The sequence below is a fragment of the Somniosus microcephalus genome, chromosome 9 (assembly GCF_052327205.1).
Source record: "Somniosus microcephalus isolate GS21.2 chromosome 9, FLI_Smic_1.0, whole genome shotgun sequence".
NCBI lineage: Eukaryota > Metazoa > Chordata > Chondrichthyes > Squaliformes > Somniosidae > Somniosus > Somniosus microcephalus.
This window is the reverse complement of record NC_140995.1, coordinates 124,521,581-124,543,134: the sequence shown is the minus strand read 5'-3', so window position 1 is coordinate 124,543,134 and position 21,554 is coordinate 124,521,581. Positions and strand designations below refer to the sequence as shown.

General features: G+C 46.9%; 1 protein-coding gene across 1 annotated transcript in view; it reads left to right on the top strand.

The window, feature by feature from the left end:
* Window positions 1–21,554, top strand: part of LOC147112660 (ectonucleotide pyrophosphatase/phosphodiesterase family member 3) — a 156,753-nt gene that overhangs the window by 57,055 nt on the left and 78,144 nt on the right. The window contains exons 6-10 of the mRNA XM_085997123.1: window positions 1,388–1,485; window positions 4,603–4,682; window positions 15,220–15,339; window positions 17,809–17,918; window positions 19,831–19,896. Coding sequence (XP_085853249.1) covers window positions 1,388–1,485; window positions 4,603–4,682; window positions 15,220–15,339; window positions 17,809–17,918; window positions 19,831–19,896 — 474 coding nt within the window. The remainder of the gene's footprint in view (window positions 1–1,387; window positions 1,486–4,602; window positions 4,683–15,219; window positions 15,340–17,808; window positions 17,919–19,830; window positions 19,897–21,554) is intronic.

The window sequence follows — 21,554 nt, the reverse complement described above, 5'->3', positions numbered from 1 at the left end:
AATGGACAGATTACATCAAAAGAAATCATTATTTGATTTGCTAGACCAGTGTATATTTTGCTTTGTCTGTAAAATTATTTTTCTAACTGTCATCTAAATTTACCCAGTTTAGTAGATGCCTTAAGTCCCATAAATCCACGGGCTTCTGATCCCGGTCTAAGTACTGGGAACTGCCCACAGGAAACCTCTGCTGCTGACCTGGTCAGAGCATTTGGGGATTGAGGAAGATTCCTTCATTTAAATAAAACTGGAAGGTGCCCACAACACTTTGGGTGCATCTTGGGCGGCTGCCAGAGTGGGGGGTTTGGGTAAGGCGGAGGGTAGCGGCAGTGACAGGCTGCCAGCCTATGTCAGCTGTGGTTCAGTGGGTAACACTCTCGCCTCTGAGTCAGAAGGTCATGTGCTTAAGTCCCACTCCAAGTCTTGAGCACAAGATCGAGGCAGACACATCGGAGGTTCTGTCTTTCAGATGTTAAACCGAGGCCCCGTCTACCCTCTCAAGTGAACGTAAAGGATCTCATGGCACTATTAGAAGAAGAGCAGGGGAGTTCTTCCTGGTGTCCTGGCCAATATTTATCCCTCAACCAACATCACTAAAACAGACTATCTGGTCATTATCACATTGCTGTTTGTGGGGTGAGAAATGGCTGCCGCACTTCCTACATTACAACAGTGACTGCACTTCAAAAGTACTTTGTTGGCTGTACAGCACTTTGAGACATCCTGAGGGCGTGACAGGCGCTATATAAATGCAAGTCTTTCTTTATATGACGGCCCTGGTCTGAAACGCATGTTTTTAGGGACCTATCAGGAAGGCAGGCAGAATTCTGCAGGGTTCCAGGCCTAGACCCTGGCATGAATTCCCAGGTGGGTCCCACAGACTCTGGATGGGAGGCAGGTACATGTCATTTCTCCCGACATACCAGCCATCCGAAGGTACTCTGGCTGGGGCTAAAGAAGTCCTCGACCTGGGAATTCCTTTTCCCGGCGCACCTCTTCTGCAGTCGGGGCGGATTGAAATACTGCCTCAAACAGACAACCCTGGAAAGTCAGAGGGCAGGCTGGGACCCGGCACACCTGGGCCCTGGACTAATTCCTAGGCCTTCCACTGTGCTCCTTGTGAACTTAGGCTGGGAATGTGCCAGAAAGGCCAGTGGATTTTCGGGGCTTTATTCTTTAACTTTGTACACAGAACAAACTATACCGCTATGTAGGACTTTAGGTTTTGTACTCTTTTTTACTGGCTGACATTGAACAGTACGGCCAGCAAATTAGGTTTGCTGTTGAATTTAGAATAAGTTAAAGGAGTGATGTATACCTCAGTACACGTCTGTAAGTTATACAGTAATAATAAATAATATAATAACATGTGGTCCTTGAATTTCAGGTTTTCTCGCCCACCTTTGATACTAATTTCATTAGATGGTTTCAGAGCCGAGTATTTAGAGACCTGGTACTCATTACTGCCAGTTATTGACAAACTCAGTAAGTAACTGAAAATAGGCACAAGCTGAAAGCATTCAACCTGCTGGAATATGTGCTTGCACCCAAAAACAGACGCAGTTTTTTGGTTGAAATTATGCTGTACAGCAGTAGTACTTAAAGTGTTAACACATTCATATGAAACTCTCCTGTCTATTTTAACAAAGGCAATAAATAAATGGATTAATGTCTTTATAAAAAAGGAATTTTGTACAAAGGTATTATGTTACTAATAACACACAGCACGATTTCAATCCATTTGATCTTTACCATGATTTAACCTTTTCAAATCTGTGTTGTAGTTACCTTGAAAATAAGTGAATTCAAATGTAATTCTTCAAAGTGCTACAAGCATACACAAAGTATGCTTTAAAAAATAGCAATTAAGTCCTATTCTTAAAATATAGATTGAAATTCTAACCACTTCTGTGGTAAAATTGTAAAATTAAAATGATATTTTTTTGAAACGTTATGAAAGTGAGATTTAAAACAGATACAAGTATTCCACTGTGCACAGATCTTCCATATACAGCTTTTGAGACCATGTCTTTCCAATAGTGCACTAATACAAAAAGAAAATACTGCAGACAGATGCTGGAAATCTGAAATAAAAACAGAAAATGCTGGAGATACTCAGCAGGTCAGGCAGCATCTGTGAAGAGAGAAACAGAGTTAACGTTTCAGGTCGATGACCTTTTGTCAGAACTGGAAAAAAGCAGGAAATGGAACAGATTTTTAAGCAAGTGTAGGGGCTGGGAAAGGGGGGAGGGGATGAAAGAACAAAAGGGAAGGTATGTGATAGGATAGAAGGCAGGAGAAGTTAAGAGACATTAAGAGACATTCAAGGCAAAAGGAGATGGTAATGGGACAGGTTAAGAAACAAAGGATGGCTCTAGATGAAGTGTAACTCTGTTTCTCTCTTCACAGATGCTGCCTGACCTGCTGAGTATCTCCAGCATTTTCTGTTTTTATTTCCAATAGTGCATGCTCCTACCAGCAGGTGTCCCCAAAGTGCATTTCTCGAATGTTCTCCTCACTAGCCTCTAATCTTCCACCCTCCATAAACTCCAACTGGTCCAAAGCTTAGATACCTCTCTTTCTCCTTTTCCACTTTTAAAAACCTTTCAGAAAGCCCATCTTTTGACCAAGCTTTTGATCACCTAGCTTAATCTCTTTCTCTGAGATTCTGTGTCCGTTACCATATCTGTTCCCTTTTTTTCTCTCCTCTACAATAAAGTGCCAAATAGATGATGTTATTATTATGTAGAAGGGGTTATATCAAAACCTAAGAAGAGGCATTGCCTTTACAATCTTCTAATTAACTAAATATCAAGGGCTTGAAATTCCGGGGGCCAGAGGAAGTGGCAAGTGGGTTGGGGGGTGCTGGAGTTTGGGTTGGAACCAAGTTCAACCAGGATTTTGTCCTATATAAGAAACTCCCTAAATTCTGGTTAGGGAGTGGGCATGTCCTCTGTCCACATTCCCCCCCGCCCCCCACTTCCGTGCCAAGGAAATGTATCTTGGGGCGCTCCTGCGCTGCCCCGGGAATTCTTTCCATTATACCCTTGAAAGCCCAAAATGGAGAGTTATCATGAGTTCCATTGAGGCCCTTGGAAAGGTCCTAGAAACAGTCAGGACCAAGATAATTGACCCTGGGATTGATTACCTTTAATTAAAAGACATGTGGTTCCCTTAAGAGCTGAAGAAACATTTACTAACTTTTTCTTCAATCTAGGAAGGACCTCAGGGCCTCATATTGGGGGATGTGTGAGCTGCTCAGCCTTTGACTAACCTATCATGGCAGGTGCCCGCCCTGACTATGCTAATGATCCCATTCCCCTGATTTGGGAGGGAATCTGCGTCCTTTGCTGTGGGTGGACAGGAGTTTCGTTCTACAGCACTTCCGTCGGCGGAGCGGGATCCCAATCCCCAAGAATATTCCTGCTGATAGTAAAGATCAGGCACTGTGACTGACCAGAACCATGTTTAAAGAAGAGTGTAATCTTGTTTAATCGTCTTCAAACAACTTGAAAACTTTGATGCAAAGTTTTTTTTAAATTAAAAAGCAGCTTTACTGAAATTAAAAACTAACTAAAAATGAAGGACAGATTTTGCTCTTATAGCACTTGTGTACTCTTGGTTTGGGTGCTAAAACAAATAATCTGTAACTAATAAAACTTTAAATAAAACTTAACAAATTAAATTAAAATGTTGTTGGCCGGGGTGATGATGCACTCCAGTCCCCGCGGCGCCCACCGGTCGCGGAAGGCCTCGAGCGAAGCACTTGAGTGGAAAGGATCACCGGGGAGAATTGCTCGCCTGTAATGCAGCCAGCCTGAATTTCAACCCACTTAAAATAATGGACAGAAAACCAGGCAGCGTTCATCACAGGTGCGCGAAGCTCCCGCCTGATTCTCCTCTATGCATGCTGGACAGGCGATTCAATATACCCAAACACTAAGGAGGGAAATCTGCCTGACATTCTTATTATTTGACACATCTGAAAATGACTGTTGCCACAAAAGGTGGAGCTGATTTTTTTTTTTACATACATTCCCTCAGAATTAATCTAGAATTAGGACTGAGTATTAATTTGGGAATAACAAAGTTGAGTAAAAATCCCCAGATTGCACGACTCTTCAATAAAATATTTTTCCTGGGTGTATCTCTTTCCTCATTATAAATGTTAGGGGATTTCCAATATTTTCAATTGGATTTCACAGCTGGTTCAGGTTGGTTTGTTCAGAATGAAATCATGTTCCTAACATACCATGTGAGTCAAACTGCAGTGATTCTGTAGGTGCATTTACACTCTTAGTTTAGTGTCGGTAAAAAGTAATTTTTGAGTTCAAGGTGTCTCGCTTTCCTTTGCTCTGGTGTCAGATCAGCCGCTGACTGCAGATTTAGGTTGCATTTGCATGATAATTGCAGTTACACTACAATTACAGTGCAAATGCCCCTCAAACTATAGTGTTTCTCCGCTGTGTAACTCAACTACATCGATTTTGAACCATGTCACTAAAACTACAGTGAAATCACATCACGAGAATCCAACTGAAATGATATGAAATTTCATTTGACTTTATTGAAATAGAACTAAACTTGATGTCATTATTCCAGAAACCTGTGGAACACATTCCCAGTACCTGAGAGCCATGTACCCCACCAAAACGTTTGCTAACCACTACACAATTGTCACGGTAAGTTTTGTTCTTAAGCCACAATGACTTTCTATTAACTTTCTGTAGAATGCGCTGCCTCAGAAATCAAAGGGCAAGGACTACTGATGTGCCTCAATAAATCCGAGACTCGATGTTAGCGAAACAAAACAAGGCTTTTTATTGACTTAGAAGGTAACACACAGAGGAGAATGTATCTTCCATCCAGAGGTCTGCCGTACTGGATGTGCTGCAGGCTGGGCCAGCTTACATAGGAGCCAGGTATGGGCGGAGCCCTACACACAGAAAATACAATGGAAATGAAACTGAAACCAACCACAGTCACAGGCAGAGAAATACTGATGAGTGATGAATGGAATATTTCATCACATTCACCCCTTCTATAGATTTAGTCTGTTCGGGGGTTTGATAGTCCTCTGCGACCGACGTGGCTGTTGTGGTGCCGCGGGTGTCGGCTGGGTGTCCCCGGTGGCCTCCTGGGTCTCTGCCGGGTGTGCCGCCAGGGTTGTTGAAGGGGTAGTTGGTGGGGGTACCGTTGGTCGATGTTCTTCTGGGGGTGATGAAAGAGTAGTGGGTGGGTAAGAGTTGCTGTGGTCGTTGTTGCTGCTGTTGTCGTGGTTGTTGTCGTTACCGGCTGGGGCGACGTCTTTTATGGACACGGTGTCCTCCCTTCCATCGGCGTGCCGGACATACGCGTATTGGGGGTTGGCGTGGAGTAGGTGCACTGACTCCATGAGAGGGTCCGTCTTGTGGCCCCTCACATGCCTTCGCACGAATACCGGACCTGGGGTGGAGAGCCATGACGGCATGAATACGCCTGAGGTGGATTTCCGGGGAAAGACAAACATTCGCTCATGAGGCGTGTGTGGTAAACCACTGTTGTTAGTATTGTTGTTCACCACTGTTGTTAGTACTGTTGTTCACTGTTAGTACTGTTGTTCACTCTTGCATATTGTTGTACTTGTCTGTGCATGCCTCAGCTGACTCCACCCCTGGCTCCACCCTCATGGCTGGGTATAAAGGTCGCTGCTCGGCAGCCCCCGGCCCTTTTGGATACCAGGCAACCACAAGAGGCATGCTCTGTTCTTTGGTAATAAAAGCCTGTTTATTACTTTCTCAATTTCCAGTCTTTTGTAGCAATTGATAGTGCATCAATTTTATTACCAAAGTTAAATGTTGGCTGCGGATGCTGATCAACCGATGGTGCAAAATGCTGAGCAGCAGGCGCTGCTGCGAGCCCTCAGACCAACATGCCTGGACCTAGACCCCCAAGAAGCGGGTTCGTCGACTAAATTCGCACAATGGCTGCGTTGCTTTGAGGCGTATCTGGAAGCCTCGACCGTGACTCTTGATGAAAATAAACTGAAAATCCTGGCCTCGAAGGTGAGCCACCAAGTCTATACTTTAATCCAAGATGCGACGACCTACGCGGCGGCTATCGACCTACTGAAAGGGCAGTATGCACGCCCGGTTAACACGGTCTATGCCAGGCACCTTTTAAGATCTCGCAGACAGCAGCCCGGGGAATCGGTGGAGGCCTTCCTACGGGCACTGTGGGTACTCGGACGCGGATGCGACTGCAAGGAAGTATCGGCCGCGGCACATGCGGAGGGACTGATACGAGACGCTTTCGTTGCGGGTCTAAGGTCCGACTACTCCCGGCAGAGGCTGCTGGAGAAGGGTGAAATAGACCTGACAAAGGCAGTGTCCCTCGCGCTCTCGCTCGACGCGGCTCACAGAAATATGGACGCTTTCTCCCCTAATCGCCCCGCGCCGTGGACGCCGCAATCTTGGGCCATGGGACCGCCACCTCCGACTGCTGCAGCGATGTCCAAGGCACAAAAATGCTATTTTTGTGGCCAAGCTAAACACCCTAGAGCACGCTGCCCCACGAAGAATGCTACCTGCTCCGGCTGCGGGAAGAAAGGTCACTACGTTAGCGCCTGCAAAGGGAAGACCGCTAACGCCAGCAGCGCCGCGTGCGAACCGTGGGCGCAGCCATCTTGCCCGCCATCTTGGGCTCCCCCAGCCGCGTGGGGATCGGGACCGTGGGCGCCGCCATTTTGTCCGCCATCTTGGACGCCTCCGACTTCGGTTACGAGGGACCCGGACTCCACCACCGCCTCATCGGACGACCGCATCGACGCGCTTGAACATACGCTGGCTTCCGTGACGCTGGATCAATCTCTCCCGCATCAACTGTCCAGGTCCATGATGGACATTACGGTAAACGGCCGCGCCACTACCTGCCTTTTTGACAGCGGGAGCACGGAGAGTTTTATACACCCCGACACGGTGCGCAGTTACTCTCTCCCGGTCCTGCCGACGCGTCATCGCATCTCTATGGCTTCCAAAGCCCAGTCAGCGGAAGTCGGTGGCTACTGTACGGTGACTCTTTCGGTGCGGGGTACTGAATACAAAAATTTTAAACTTCTGGTCCTGCCCGATCTCTGCGCTGCCGTCCTACTGGGGTTGGATTTTCAGTGCCACCTTAAGAGTGTCACTTTAGCGTACGGTGGACCCCTCCCCCCTCTCACGGTCTGCAGCCAGCAGTTTTTAAATCGCCCGCCGCGCGCCATTTGCAGCCTCTCCACCCTTAAAGTCCCCCCCCTTCCTTGTTCGCTAACCTCACCCGCGACTGTAAGCCCATCGCTACCAAAAGTAGGTGTTACAGTGCCGGGGATAGGGGTTTCATTAAATCCGAGGTAGCGAGACTCCTGAAGGAAGGGATTATCGAGAGCAGCAATAGCCCATGGCGAGCACAAGTGGTGGTGGTGAAGACTGGCGGAAAACAGCGCCTAGTTATTGACTACAGCCAGACGATCAATCGCTACACCCAGTTGGATGCATACCCACTCCCCCGCATATCTGACATGGTCAATCAGATAGCACAATACCAGGTGTTCTCGACAATTGATCTGAAGTCGGCATACCACCAGCTCCCCATCAGGGCTGAGGACCGCCAGTACACAGCTTTTGAAGCTGACGGTCGGCTCTATCACTTTCTCAGAGTTCCCTTCGGTGTCACCAACGGAGTTTCTATCTTCCAACGGGAGATGGACCGGATGGTTGACCAGAACGCGCTCCAGGCCACTTTCCCATATCTAGACAACGTCACCATCTGCGGCCACGACCAGCAGGACCACGACGTTAATCTAGGGAAATTCCTCCGGACGGCCCAGCGGCTGAATCTCACATACAACAAAGACAAATGTATGTTTCGTACTAAGCGCCTTGCTATTCTTGGCTGCGTAGTGGAGAACGGAGTCATTGGCCCAGACCCCGATAGAATGCGCCCTCTTATGGAGCTCCCCCTCCCCCACTGCCAGAAAGCACTGAAGAGATGCCTGGGGTTTTTCTCTTACTATGCTCAGTGGGTGCCCAACTATGCGGATAAAGCCCGACCCCTCATCAAGTCTGCCTCCTTCCCCCTGACAGCAGAGGCCTGTGCAGCCTTCACTCTCATAAAAAGCGATATTGCAAAGGCCACAATGCACGCTGTGGATGAGTCCCTCCCTTTTCAAGTGGAGAGCGACGCATCCGACTTCGCCCTAGCTGCAACCCTTAACCAGGCGGGGAGACCCGTGGCCTTTTTCTCAAGGACCCTCCAGGGCCCCGAGATTCGACACTCCTCTGTCGAAAAGGAGGCCCAGGCCATTGTGGAAGCCGTGCGACATTGGCGGCATTACCTGGCCGGAAAACGATTTACCCTGCTCACTGACCAGCGTTCAGTAGCTTTTATGTTTCATAATAAGCAGCGGGGCAAAATCAAGAATGACAAGATATTAAGGTGGAGAATCGAACTCTCCACCTACAATTACGATATCTTGTACCGGCCCGGGAAACTCAATGAGCCCCCAGATGCCCTATCACGTGGTACGTGCGCCAACGCGCAGGTTGATAGATTACAGACCCTCCACAATGACCTCTGCCACCCGGGGGTCACCAGGTTCTTCCATTTTATCAAATCCCGTAACCTGCCCTACTCCATCGAGGAGGTCAGGACCATGACCAGGAACTGCCAGATCTGTGCCGAGTGCAAGCCGCATTTTTATAGGCCAGACAGAGCGAGCCTGATCAAAGCCACGCGCCCCTTCGAGCGGCTGAGCATCGATTTTAAAGGGCCCCTCCCCTCCTCTGACCGCAATGTGTACTTCCTCAATATAATTGATGAGTACTCCCGTTTCCCGTTTGCCATCCCTTGCTCGGACATGACCAGTACCACGGTCATTAAATGTCTGAATGACCTCTTCGCATTGTTCGGTTTCCCTAGCTATATCCATAGCGACAGGGGCTCATCTTTTATGAGCAACGAACTTCGGCAGTACCTGCTCGCGAGAGGCATTGCTACAAGCAGGACCACCAGCTACAACCCCCGGGGTAACGGCCAGGTGGAAAGGGAGAATGCGACAGTCTGGAAGGCAATCCTTTTAAACTTAAAATCTAAGGGCCTTCCGACCTCCCGCTGGCAGGAGGTCCTCCCTGCGGCGCTCCATTCCATTCGGTCGCTGCTCTGTACACCCACCAATGCCACTCCTCACGAGAGAATGTTCTCCTTCCCCAGGAAGTCCACGTCGGGGATTTCGCTACCAACATGGCTGACTTCTCCAGGCCCCGTCCTACTGCGGAAGCACGTGAGGACCCATAAGGCGGACCCCCTGGTCGAGAGGGTGAGCCTCCTCCACGCCAACCCGCAGTATGCTTACGTGGTGTACCCGGACGGGCGGGAGGACACAGTCTCCATTCGAGACCTCACACCTGCGGGTGCTCCTGAAACACCCTCTTCGCCACCCACCGCTACTCCTGCCTACCCCCAGGACACAGTCCCCGCACGAGACCTCGCACCTTCGGGTGCCTCTGAGAGACCACCATCGCTACCTCCCATTACCCATGCTCTGACCCCTGTAGACGGCATGCAGCAGCCCCAGGGTTCGCCACCTGCTACTCCTCCTCTGAACGAGACACCGGGTTCAACGTTGGATGCTGCACCATCACCGCCGCTGCTGCGATGCTCAGGACGGCTTACAAGGCCTCCTGATAGACTTCAGTACACGAATTTTTAGTGCACTTCACCCCGCCGGACTCAATTCTAAACAAGGGGTGAATGTGGTAAACCACTGTTGTTAGTACTGTTGTTCACTGTTAGTACTGTTGTTCACTCTTGCATATTGTTGTACTTGTCTGTGCATGCCTCAGCTGACTCCACCCCTGGCTCCACCCTCATGGCTGGGTATAAAGGTCGCTGCTCGGCAGCCCCCGGCCCTTTTGGATACCAGGCAACCACAAGAGGCATGCTCTGTTCTTTGGTAATAAAAGCCTGTTTATTACTTTCTCAATTTCCAGTCTTTTGTAGCAATTGATAGTGCATCAGCGTGGCATTAGTGGCAGTACACAATAGCGACCGTATCGAATGGAGCACATCTGGGAGGACTTCCTGCCAGCGGGAGATAGGGAGGCCTTTGGTCCTTAGAGCTAGAGTGACTGCTTTCCATACTGTCCCGTTCTCTCGCTCCACTTGACCGTTACCCCGGGGGTTGTAGCTGGTGGTACGGCTCGTGGCGATCCCCCTGGACAGCATGTACTGGCGTAGCTCTTCACTCATGAAGGACGCCCCCCTATCCGTATGGATGTAGCTCGGCATACCGAACAGGCAGAACAGGCTGTTGAGGCATTTAATGACCGTGGCGCTGGTCATGTCTGGGAAGGGGAAGGCGAATGGGAAACGAGAGTATTCGTCCACAATGTTCAGGAAGTAAACATTGCAGTCGACGGACGGGAGGGGGCCCTTGAAATCTAAGCTGAGCCGCTCAAAGGGCCGTGTAGCTTTGATTAAGTGGGCTCTATCTGGGCGGTAGAACCGAGGCTTGCACTCAGCGCAAGTGCGACAGTTCCTGGTCAGGGACCGAACTTCCTCAATCGAGTAGGGTAAGTTGCGGGACTTTATGAAGTGGAACAGCCGCGTGACCCCTGGGTGGCAGAGGTCATTGTGGAGGGTCTGTAGCCGATCCCCGGTGGCGCTGGCACACATCCCTCGTGAGAGGGCGTCGGGGGATTCGTTAAGGGCCCCTGGCCGGTAAATGATGTCATAATCGAAGGTGGCGAGCTCGATCCGCCACCTAAGAATCTTATCATTTTTAATCTTCCCCCTCTGTTTATTATTGAACATAAACGCTACCGACCGCTGGTCGGTAAGTAGGGTGAAGCGTTTGCCGGCTAGGTAGTGGCGCCAGTGGTGCACTGCCTCCACGATGGCTTGGGCCTCCTTTTCTACGGAGGAGTGTCTGATCTCGGGCCCTTGGAGGGTCCTCGAGAAGAAAGCTACGGGCCGCCCGCCTGGTTGAGGGTGGCCGCCAAGGCAAAGTCAGACGCATCACTTTCCACTTGAAAGGGAGTGTTCTCGTCCACTGCCTGTAGCGTGGCCCGCTCAATATCCTGCTTAATGCTTTTGAAGGCGGCATGGGCCTCAGCAGAGAGCGGAAAAGAGGATGCTTTCAAGAGGGGGCGGGCTTTGTCGGAGTAGTTGGGGACCCATTGGGAATAATAAGAAAATAACCCCAGGCACCTTTTCAGGGCTTTGGGAGTGTTGGGCAGGGGCAGCTCCCGTAGGGGGCGCAATCGGTCGGGGTCTGGTCCGATTTCCCCATTCTCCACCACGCTGCCTAGTATGCAGAGGCGCGTGGTGTTGTAAATGCACTTGTCCTCGTTGTAGGTGAGGTTGAGTTTTTGTGCGGTTTTCAGGAACCTCTCGAGGTTCGAGCCGTGATCCTGCTGGTTGTGACCGCAGATGGTGACGTTGTCGAGGTAGGGGAAGGTTGCCTGCAAGTGGTGGTCATCGACCATGCGGTCCATCTCCCTCTGGAAGACCGAGACCCCATTCGTCACCCCAAAGGGGACTCTGAGGAATTGGTAGAGGCGTCCGTTCGCCTCGAAGGCGGTGTACGGGCGGTCCTCTGGTCTGATAGGGAGCTGGTGGTACGCTGACTTGAGGTCGATGGTGGAGAACACCCGGTATTGGGCGATTTGGTTCACCATTTCTGATATGCGGGGTAGCGGGTAGGCGTCTAGTTGGGTGTACCTGTTGATCGTTTGGCTATAGTCGATCACCATCCGTTTCTTCTCGCTACCCCTTACCACCACCACTTGGGCGCGCCACGGGCTATTGCTGTGTTCAATAATGCGCTCTTTCAGGAGCCTGTCTACCTCGGTCGCGATAAACCGCCTGTCCTCCCAGCTGTACCTCCTGCTTTTGGTCGCTATTGGCCAGCAGTTAGGGGTAAGGTTCGCGAATAGCGAAGGCGGCTTTACCTTCAGGGTAGCCAGACCGCACACTGTGAGGGGCGGCTGGGACCCACCGTAATTGAGCGTGATGCTTTGGTGGTAGCACTGGAAATCAAGGCCCAAGATCACGCTCGCACATAGATTCTTCATGATTAATACTTTAAAATTGTCGTATACAGTTCCGTTAACGGACAATTGTACCGTGCAGTAACCCATAATGGTCGATGTCTGGGTTTTATCAGCCATAGAGATGGTACCCCGAGTAGGGACCACCTTTAGGGAGAGTTGTTGTACCAGTTCAGGGTGGATAAAACTCTCCGTGCTTCCACTGTCAATTAAACATTTAACCCTGCACCCGTTTACCTCGATGTCCACCATTGATTTGGATAGCGGGTGTGGCCTGGTCTGGTCCACTGTGACCGATGCCACTGTAAGGCCCTGATCGAGACAAGATGGCATCCACGCTGTCTGCTCACAGGATGGCGGACCCCACGAGGTCGGGCAAGATGGCGTCCAAGATGGCCGCTCCCACGGCGCACACGCGGCGGTGGCGGGTTTTCCGGCGGGGTTCCCTCTGCACACCTTCCCGAAGTGCCCCTTCTTACCACACTTAAAGCAGGTGGTGCCTTTCGCCGGGCACAGGTTTCTGGTGTGCTTCGGCTGCCCGCAGAAGTAACAGTTGGGTCCCCGACGCGTCGCGGCTGTCGTAGGGCTTCTGGGGGGAGAGCGGGGCCCCGACGGTGTCGGGCTGCCGGGCAGGGAAGATGCCTTCCAAGATGGCGGCGCCCTTGGTGCACACGTGGCGGCGTGGACGGCGCGGGCTGAAGAGTAGGCGTCCGAGTTTCTCTGGGCCACATCCAGGGATCGTGCTGTGTCCGCAGCCTGTTTCAGGTCCAATCCCGTTTTTTCCAGCAGTCTCTGCCGGATGTAAGTGGAGCTGAGGCCTGTGATAAAGGCATCGCGAACAAGCTCGTCAGTGTACACTGCGGCTTTTACATCTTGGCACTTGCAGTCTTTGCCAAGCGTTTTCAGGGTGCCTAGGAACTCCTCCACCGATTCCCCAGGTCGCTGTGCACAAGTAGCGAGCAGATGCCTAGCATACACCTCATTCGTAGGCTGCTGGTAATGCGCCTTTAAGATGTCGCAGGCGGCCGGGTACGTGTCGGCGTCTTGGATGAGGGGGTAAACCCGGTGGCTTACCCAATTCCGCAGAATTCCGAGTTTCATACTCGCAGCGTCCGTAGCATCTTTGACGGCTGCGGAATTGTCCAGGAAGAATTCCATACACATAAACCAGTGTCCGAAGCGTGCCGATGCGTCCGAAGCATGCTGGTCCAAATCCAAACGTTCGGGTTTCAAGAGTTGATCCATTGTGTTGAAAATTAAGTCAATAAAATTGATGTGCCTCAATAAATCCGAGACGCGATGTTAGCGAAACAAAACAAGGCTTTTATTGACTTAGAAGGTAACACACAGAGGAGAATGTATCTTCCATCCAGAGGTCTGCCGTACTGGATGTGCTGCAGGCTGGGCCAGCTTACATAGGAGCCAGGTATGGGCGGAGCCCTACACACAGTACAATACAATGGAAATGAAACTGAAACCAACCACAGTCACAGGCAGAGAAATACTGATGAGTGATGAATGGAATATTTCATCACAACTACCATAAAGGCACAATAACAAGCCAGTTAGTCCATGGACCCTACACTCTGTTGTCATCAAAGACTGAGATCACTACTGTAGATACTGTGAATAATAGGGAGGCAAAATCTGTCATCTGGCTTTAAATACCGCACTCCTCAATAAAACATTTTCCTTGGATTTATCTCTTCCCTGCTTATAAATTTTAAGAGATTTCCAATATTTTCAATTGGATTTCACAGCTGGTTCAGGTTGGTTTGTATGATCAAAGTTACAACAGACACCGTATTGTGCAAGAACACTGTGGAGGACTGGGCCATGCTTCTGTGGGAGTTACTGCATTCTCACAATAACTCCAAAGCATTTTTATAATCCCAAGAGCAGAAAAGCAGCAGGAAATGACTGACTTCCACTCTCTTTTTTTATATGCTTTCTTAAGATTATTTAGCATCTGTAAGAAAGTGTGGCATTTGAAGTAATGTTAGAAGCAAACCTCTTTTATATATAGATATATACTGATAGATTTCCATCATGGCACATTATTGAAAATGCTCATTGCAACATACAAAATGGCTGTTTATTTTCCATTACATTTAACATAAAACTCCTCAGATTTAAAGGGAACATTGCTGAAGTGGGGAAGTACTTTTACTCTTAGAATCAGTTTTATGAATGTACACTTTGGTGTGGATCCTTGCACACCAGGATTGTATTTGGTGAAATCATGGACATGCTCCCTATGATTTCTCCATGTGCTCCCTTGGTGGGCAAAGCTCTCCATTGGGACTGTATTTTTGTAAAATTTACCCTTAAAATTGACGGAGGATGTCTCCCCCCAAGAGACTGTTATTTAGCTAGACCCAAAATGTTCTCCGGGCCTGGGGCACAATGCGGTCAATAAAGGAGGGAGGAAGAAGCTGAGCGGGGGTGGAAAATCAGGTTGGACGTGTAAACACTGGATCTCAGCCCTGAAGAAACACTGAAGAGCTTTCCCGATGGAGCTGGGGCAGGCATAGTTCCATAGAAAGCCCATAATGTTAGAAGGATGTCGAGCTAAAAAAATGACTATCCCCCCCCACCCTCCACTAGAATTGCTGCTGCTCCCACCTCCTTTGCATCAAGCGACCTGGAAACTGGCAAGTTACTGGCATTCAGGCCCATGTATTTATGCAAGTGGGTCTCACAGGGGTCTCCAGGCCAAGGTCATGGCCTGAAAGACCCCAGAAAATATTCAGAGCATGATATTTAATCATCTCTCTTAGAAAGGGAGCTGATTAATAGTTATCAATAGCCTTAGTACCCGGGTCCACCGGCTGCTCACCATCGCACCTTTTAAATGCCACATCTTTCTCCCACCGCCCAAGCATGCTCCCATGTTGCACTTATACTGTGGTGGGCACCTGCCAAACATATTGACTCCACCCTCAGCCCAGATTGCATTTGAACCCATTTCTAGCCTTGGATTTGGCTAACTGTAACAATGAAATAAACTCTCACACCCCCTCTGATTATCTAGCTAATGTTATCCATTTCTTCTGTATAATTACTCTTTGTTGTCAGAATAAGGTAGTAATTGTAATAGTAAATGATGAATTTAATTCATCTGAAGTTAAATACAATGTACTTTTCTTTTTAGGGACTGTACTCAGAAACACATGGTATAGTTGACAACAACATGTATGATATTACATTAAACCTGTCCTTCTCTCTCTCTGGTGATGAAAAGAACAATCCAATTTGGTGGGGAGGACAGCCAGTGAGTATAGTATATAACACTTCTGTTTTGTACAATCAGACCAGTTCTGGCTATCTGAAGATTTATATATGATCAATGGTATAAAAATGATTCTGTCTGAACTAGGATTTTAGTGTTTATGTACATTCATCGTGTGTTATATATTGACGGTAAAATGCTAAAATGTACAAATTGTACCATTAAAAACAGATAATGCTGGAAATACACAGCAGGTCAGTCAGCATCTATAAACATAAAAGACAGGTTATGACATTTTGGATGTATAGCCTTCATCAGAACCTGCGTTTTCTTTACAGGTTTTGACTGACGTGCTGTGTCTTTACACTTTTTATTTTGGTATTTATTTCAGGTTTCCTGCATTTGCAGTTTTTCCTTTTTATTTTACCATTGAATGGAAAGCTTTGTATGTGGATTTGCTAAGGGCACAGAGCATTTTTTTAAGTGCTAATTTCAGAACTTAATTTTCCTGGCAATATAGCTGAAAAATCAGGGTGATCTAAAACTGTACATAAAAGAGTACAGCTAATGAGGCACTGGGTTACGTGGTAGACTGATACACTGGCCGTTTAGCTCTGGGGGCCTCGGTAAGAATTTATCTAGACTATTTGGAGGAAAATTCCCTCTTTCTGTAAGTGTTCTATGTGAGGTAAATTTGGGTGGACTCAATGTTTCCTAGTTGACTTCAGCCCACAGCAATCATGCTGCACCTAACCTGGGGTGTTTGGTCTGATACCAAGCGGTAGGTTTTCAGGATTAGTGCTCCTGGCAGAGAGCCTCATATGATGGGGCAGCTAATTTGGAACATTTATCACTGTGTGCCTAAAATGGTGCTAATTTACCACATTAACATCCCCTACTTTGATAAACACAAAATTCATGAGGCTATCAATGTCAGCAGAACCCGCTCCCAACAAATGAGGTAAGAAAACCCAACCAGAAATTGCCTATGAATTGTTGAATACGTGTCCTTACAAGACCCTTTAAACTTACTTCCATATATACCTCAGCGCCTAGGAACCCTGGACATTCCTTTACAAGGTGTGATTTGGAAGTCATGTGGATCTAGTGTAAAGGCGGGAAAAAGAGGCAGGAGGCATGATAATGTCATTCTTGCATCGTTGGAATGTTATAATAAAGCTCCAGCCTGTTTCGAGTGGGAACTTCCTCCGTCACTCCCTGACACACTGAAATACGCATCATACGCGTAAGAGACAGAGACTTGACATTATGGGTCTCTTCTATTGACATGCCATAACACCCTATGAACTGCCGCACAAGACGAAACATGTCTTAACCCTAAGTACAGAACAACACCCCTGCACCAATGTGGGTGATGTGCCATCAATAACTCAAGGACAAGAAGTTAAAGGATTCAACTGAAGGCTTTTAATCGCTAAGAACATTGCACGTCATTCCACATCGGATTCGTCTGGCAGAATGACTCATACAGCTCTTGAGATCTTTATATGACAAAAGACAGGGGCGGAGCCAATACACACAATAGGGGAAAAGGGGGCGGTACACACAATACAATGCAGGTAAAACACAGGGGCTGATTAAGACATATATTTCATCACATTGGGGAACTGTTTTCACAGAGTCTGGGACAGCAAAGAGCTAGTGCAGAACTGTATTATCTGCTGTAATGGTGCCTGCTGCTAACATAGACCATAGGCTAGCACAGCCTGTGGTAGTGCTGGTCAGCTGCAACCTCAAGCCTGTCTCCACCTCCATCTAGGCATGCTGTAATGTGGACTTTTGGGGACAGTGCATAGAGTGGTACAGTGTGCAACCAGCTCATGCAGCACCACTTCCACTTCAGCTGCCATCAAACAGGGGGTCGGGTGCTGGGCTGCTCCATCACCCGCTTGCGGTTGAATTTTCTTTCCTTTCTTTTTTACCTATCACTTCTTAATCCCGTGCCCCACCGGCCTTGGTAAAGGCTACTAATGGATTCCGATGCCTTTTGAACTTTCTAAAGGCTTTCAGAATTTTAGTCACCCTATTGTCTTTTTAATTGTCCCCATCTTTTTAAACTTCACTTATATGCAACTTTCTGCTTCCACCACTAGTGTGGCTCCTATACCCACCGTATTATGCATCTGGATCTTTGAATAATTATGCAAAAGAGTTGGTCCAGAAAATGTAAGCGCTATTAGCACAGCACCATTCTAGCAAGAATAGCATCAATTCTTAATCATTTTAGAGCTGGTTTACATCAATAGACAAAATTCAGCCCTGTTGTTGGGACAGACTAAAGGGAGCTTTACTCTGTTTTTTGCTATGCTGTGTCTGACCTGGGAGTGCTTGAAGCTGACAAAGGCAGCAAAAAAGTGGTCCATAGGCCACAAGGGTGAAAGGGCACTGTTCCAATGTACCGCACCACTGAGTTCTCACAACTTAACAACTTTCATATGAACTAACTGATCACTTAAACATGTATTAATTATGCTTTTGTTCTTCCCATAGTTGTGGCTGACCGCTATGTATCAGGGTCTGAAAGCAGGTACCTTCTTCTGGCCTGGATCTGAGGTTAAAATAAATGGAACATACCCAAATGAATATGTAAAGTTCAATAAGTAAGTATTGCTGCATATGCAAATAATGTGAACAATCTTGAAGCACTTTGCTTGGGAAGTTGTGAAAGGAGCATGGCTGTGCAATGATGCAATTAATGAATATTTGAAATCTAGAAAATCTATTTTCTATGCAAAAGTCAATGCAGTGAGTTTTAATTTCTGTTGCTGTATAAAGATTGATGTTGAGAAATTAGTAACTGCCAGAGAGTAAGACTTATCCCAACCGTCTCATTTGCTATATCCTTCTGTCCGCAACATGGTGCAGATTTAGACAGGGATTAATGTGGAGGTATAATTGTAGTTTTAAGTGTCAACTTGACTTGGTGATTGCAGTCTTGGCTCGATGTCAGATGGTTCTGAATTTAAGCCCCGCTCAACACTTAGGAGTAGAAATTGGTATGCCTGCGCCAAACCTGTGCAGGAGTTGATATCACTGCCAAATTTGTGGGGCCGATTATTTTAGGCAAGCAGGGGCGGATGTGTAAAACTGGCGTTAGGAACTTTGAATATATAAATCAGGGGCCTAATGCCTGTGAAAGGACCTCTTTGAGTAATTAGTGACACATGAGTGGGACAGGCGCAGGCCTCATGATTCTTCAGTTACACCTCTTTCAACAAGGCTTAACGTTTTAGGGTTTTTTCAACAGCAATATTCCATCGTAAAAGGGGAACTTTTCGTCAGTTCAAGTGATTTGAATTGATTGCGAGCTCCGGGGAGTTCCACAGCCCAACCTGTGGTGGAGCAGAGAATGAGTGACTTCAGGATTTCAGTGTTTATCTGCGCGTGCACAGATGAAGTTGCTGTCAGTTTCAGAGGGGTAATGACGGTGAACGCTGACAGTTTCGCTGTCATTACCACCACAAAATCCGGGAATTTCTTGCAAAGGGGAAAGGTATTCTGCATGTTGTGCGACATTTTCCTACCCAATTATGGCAAAGGAAGGGGGAGCCTTTTTATCTTAAGATTTCATTTGGCTCAAGAATGATATTTCTGTTTCAGGGTTTAATTAACGTCACCCTAATTTTGGAATCGATCTTTCAGGGCGCAATTATCAGGCTTTACTGGATGAAACCCTAAAATCAGAAGGCCTGGTTAAGTACATGTAATGAATACGATAAAACCCAGCAGCTTAGATTTCTCTCTTGGCAGTCACCAGCAGTGGTGTTTCTACTGATGGGGGATAGTGAATGCTGACACGTTTCACACTTCCTCCACTCTATTTTGCTGGTGTTAGCAGGTTACAGCTTATGTGACCGGATGGGTGGTGGGGTGGGGTGGGGAGGGGCTGGTTGTAGGGAAAGGCTAGTGGTGCTACCAGATTTTCTATTTTTAAATGTTACTGGAGACAAAAGCACTACAAGTTACCCTTATTTTGTTTTGTAACAAAGATATTTTTAATATTGTACTTTACAAATTGTCTCCACTTATTGTCCAGGAACACATTTAGCTCTCTCTCTCTCTACTGCGGCCAGTGGCCACAAAGAACAGCTGCTGCATTTCCATAGATTCACTATATGATTACTTTAAATAGGTTAACATTTTCATTAAAATAGTGAACAGTGGAATTTCATTGAAAAATCAATTAATATCATCGAGTTACCCAATTGCTTTTGATGAAGATAAGATGAACAGAATGGTTGTAAAATGAATCTTGACAAAATGACATCACATGTGAACAGCAGAATGTTTTCATAATGCAATAATGTGTTTTGGTGTGAATTACCTTGCCATGCCAGTGTTTGCAAATTTTAAAAAAGGTTTGCCACTTTTTTATAAAGACAATAAGCAAGCTTGAAAGAAACTAGTTGACAATACCTGTAGTACTCAATGCATCATAAAGTCAACAATATAAGCAAGTATTCATCCTCTTTGCTGTCTCTCACTTTCCGTGCAACTGTTTATATATTCCAGATCTATTCCACATGAAGAAAGAATATTCACTATCTTGAAATGGCTAAGCTTACCTGATTCAGAGAGGTAATCATTTTTTCTTTATGGTCAGTCTTATAATTACTCATTAGTAATCTATCTATTTGTATGTATTATTAATAAAAGAAAATTGTGTTGGTCCATCTGATGTCTGTCAATTATGAGCAGTCTCATTAGTTAGATTTGTGTGCTCCACTCTTGGCCTCTATGCCTCATTCCCTGGGTTCTGTGTCCTGCACCATGACCTCTATGCTCCACTCCTTGGCATCTGTAGCCACATTCAGCAGTCAATAAGCTTCACACTTTGTCCTCCAAGCCTACTCCTCAGCCTCTGCGCCGTGCTGTTGGTCTCTGTGTCGCACTTCTTGGCCTCTGCATCCTTTCCCAACCCTTGTACCCTACACCCTGGCCTACTGTTTAACTTTCCCTCTCAGCTCTGCTGCATTCCAGCCTCCCTGCTGCAGGAAACTCTTTATTATCCGGCACCAACGGGACCGGCATGGTGCCGGTTTATCAAAAGTCTGGATTACAGAGAGGCATAGTTAAAAGGTATGAGAGCTCCATACACAGCAACAAATCCAGGCTTCCCTGTTGCTTAGCAACATGTGCAGGAACTCCGGCCACAGGCCAAGCGTCCCTGTTGCTTAGCAACAAGTGCACGAACCCCAGTTACACAGCCACAGATTCAGGAACTGCCACTAATATGAAGTAAAACTTGCCTGAACCTACTCCTGAATTTTGCCGGTTAACAGAGGTTTCCGGTTATTTAGGTGCCGGTTAAAAGAGAGTTTCCTGTACCCCCTGTATTGATTTCTTTGTGGGTTCAATGACGAGACATTTATGAAAGAGAATGTCTTTTAACCTAAAGTTTGTTCAACTCTGGTTAACAGCCTTACAGGAGACACCATGCTTGAAATCCATCTAAAACTAAACTAAAACTAAACTGCTTGTCTCTGTCACATGCCCTCTGCTGGTCAGGCATAAGTAATCAATCAGGAAAATATGCTGGTAAGGCATCATAATCAAACAGGCAAATACCATCACTATTTGCTGATATCATTACATCTCCCTTTCTTAAAACAAAAGTATTTTACTTTTAACTAACAACATGTTTTCTTTGTATTAATCTGCATTTTAACTGTAACACTTAATGAACTTACATTATCATTATCATGATCAAGTTTTTTTAACCTTGCTTTGTGTGTTCACATGAAATATGTAAATACACTAGAACTTGAAGAAAGAATAAGATAACATTACTTCCTTCTATAACAATAGTCCTTAAATTTGCTCAATGAGTCTCTCAGGAGGCTTCACGTGTCTTGAGGATTTTCTGATTGATTGTCCTTGAATCTGAGTTGTTGCCTCAGATGATGTGTTCTCAGCTGTGTGATCAGGTTGTTCAACAGTATCAGTCTTTTGACCTGCTGTGTGATCAAGTTGTTCAACAGTATCAGTCTTTTGACTTGCTGTGGCTGGTCCCATGAGAAGGTCTCGACGATTTCTTTGCAGAACAGCACCCTCATCTGTCTGAATGGTGTATGATCTTGGTTGAACTTCACTCAGGACAGTTCCCTTCTGAGTCCATATGTTTGTTTTGTCTTTGAACCTTACTTGATCACCAGTGTGGAGTTCAGGTAGGTTTTGTGTTCCTCTGTCATAGTAGTACTTTTGCTTTTCTTTCTGTTGCTCTTTGAACTTCCTCA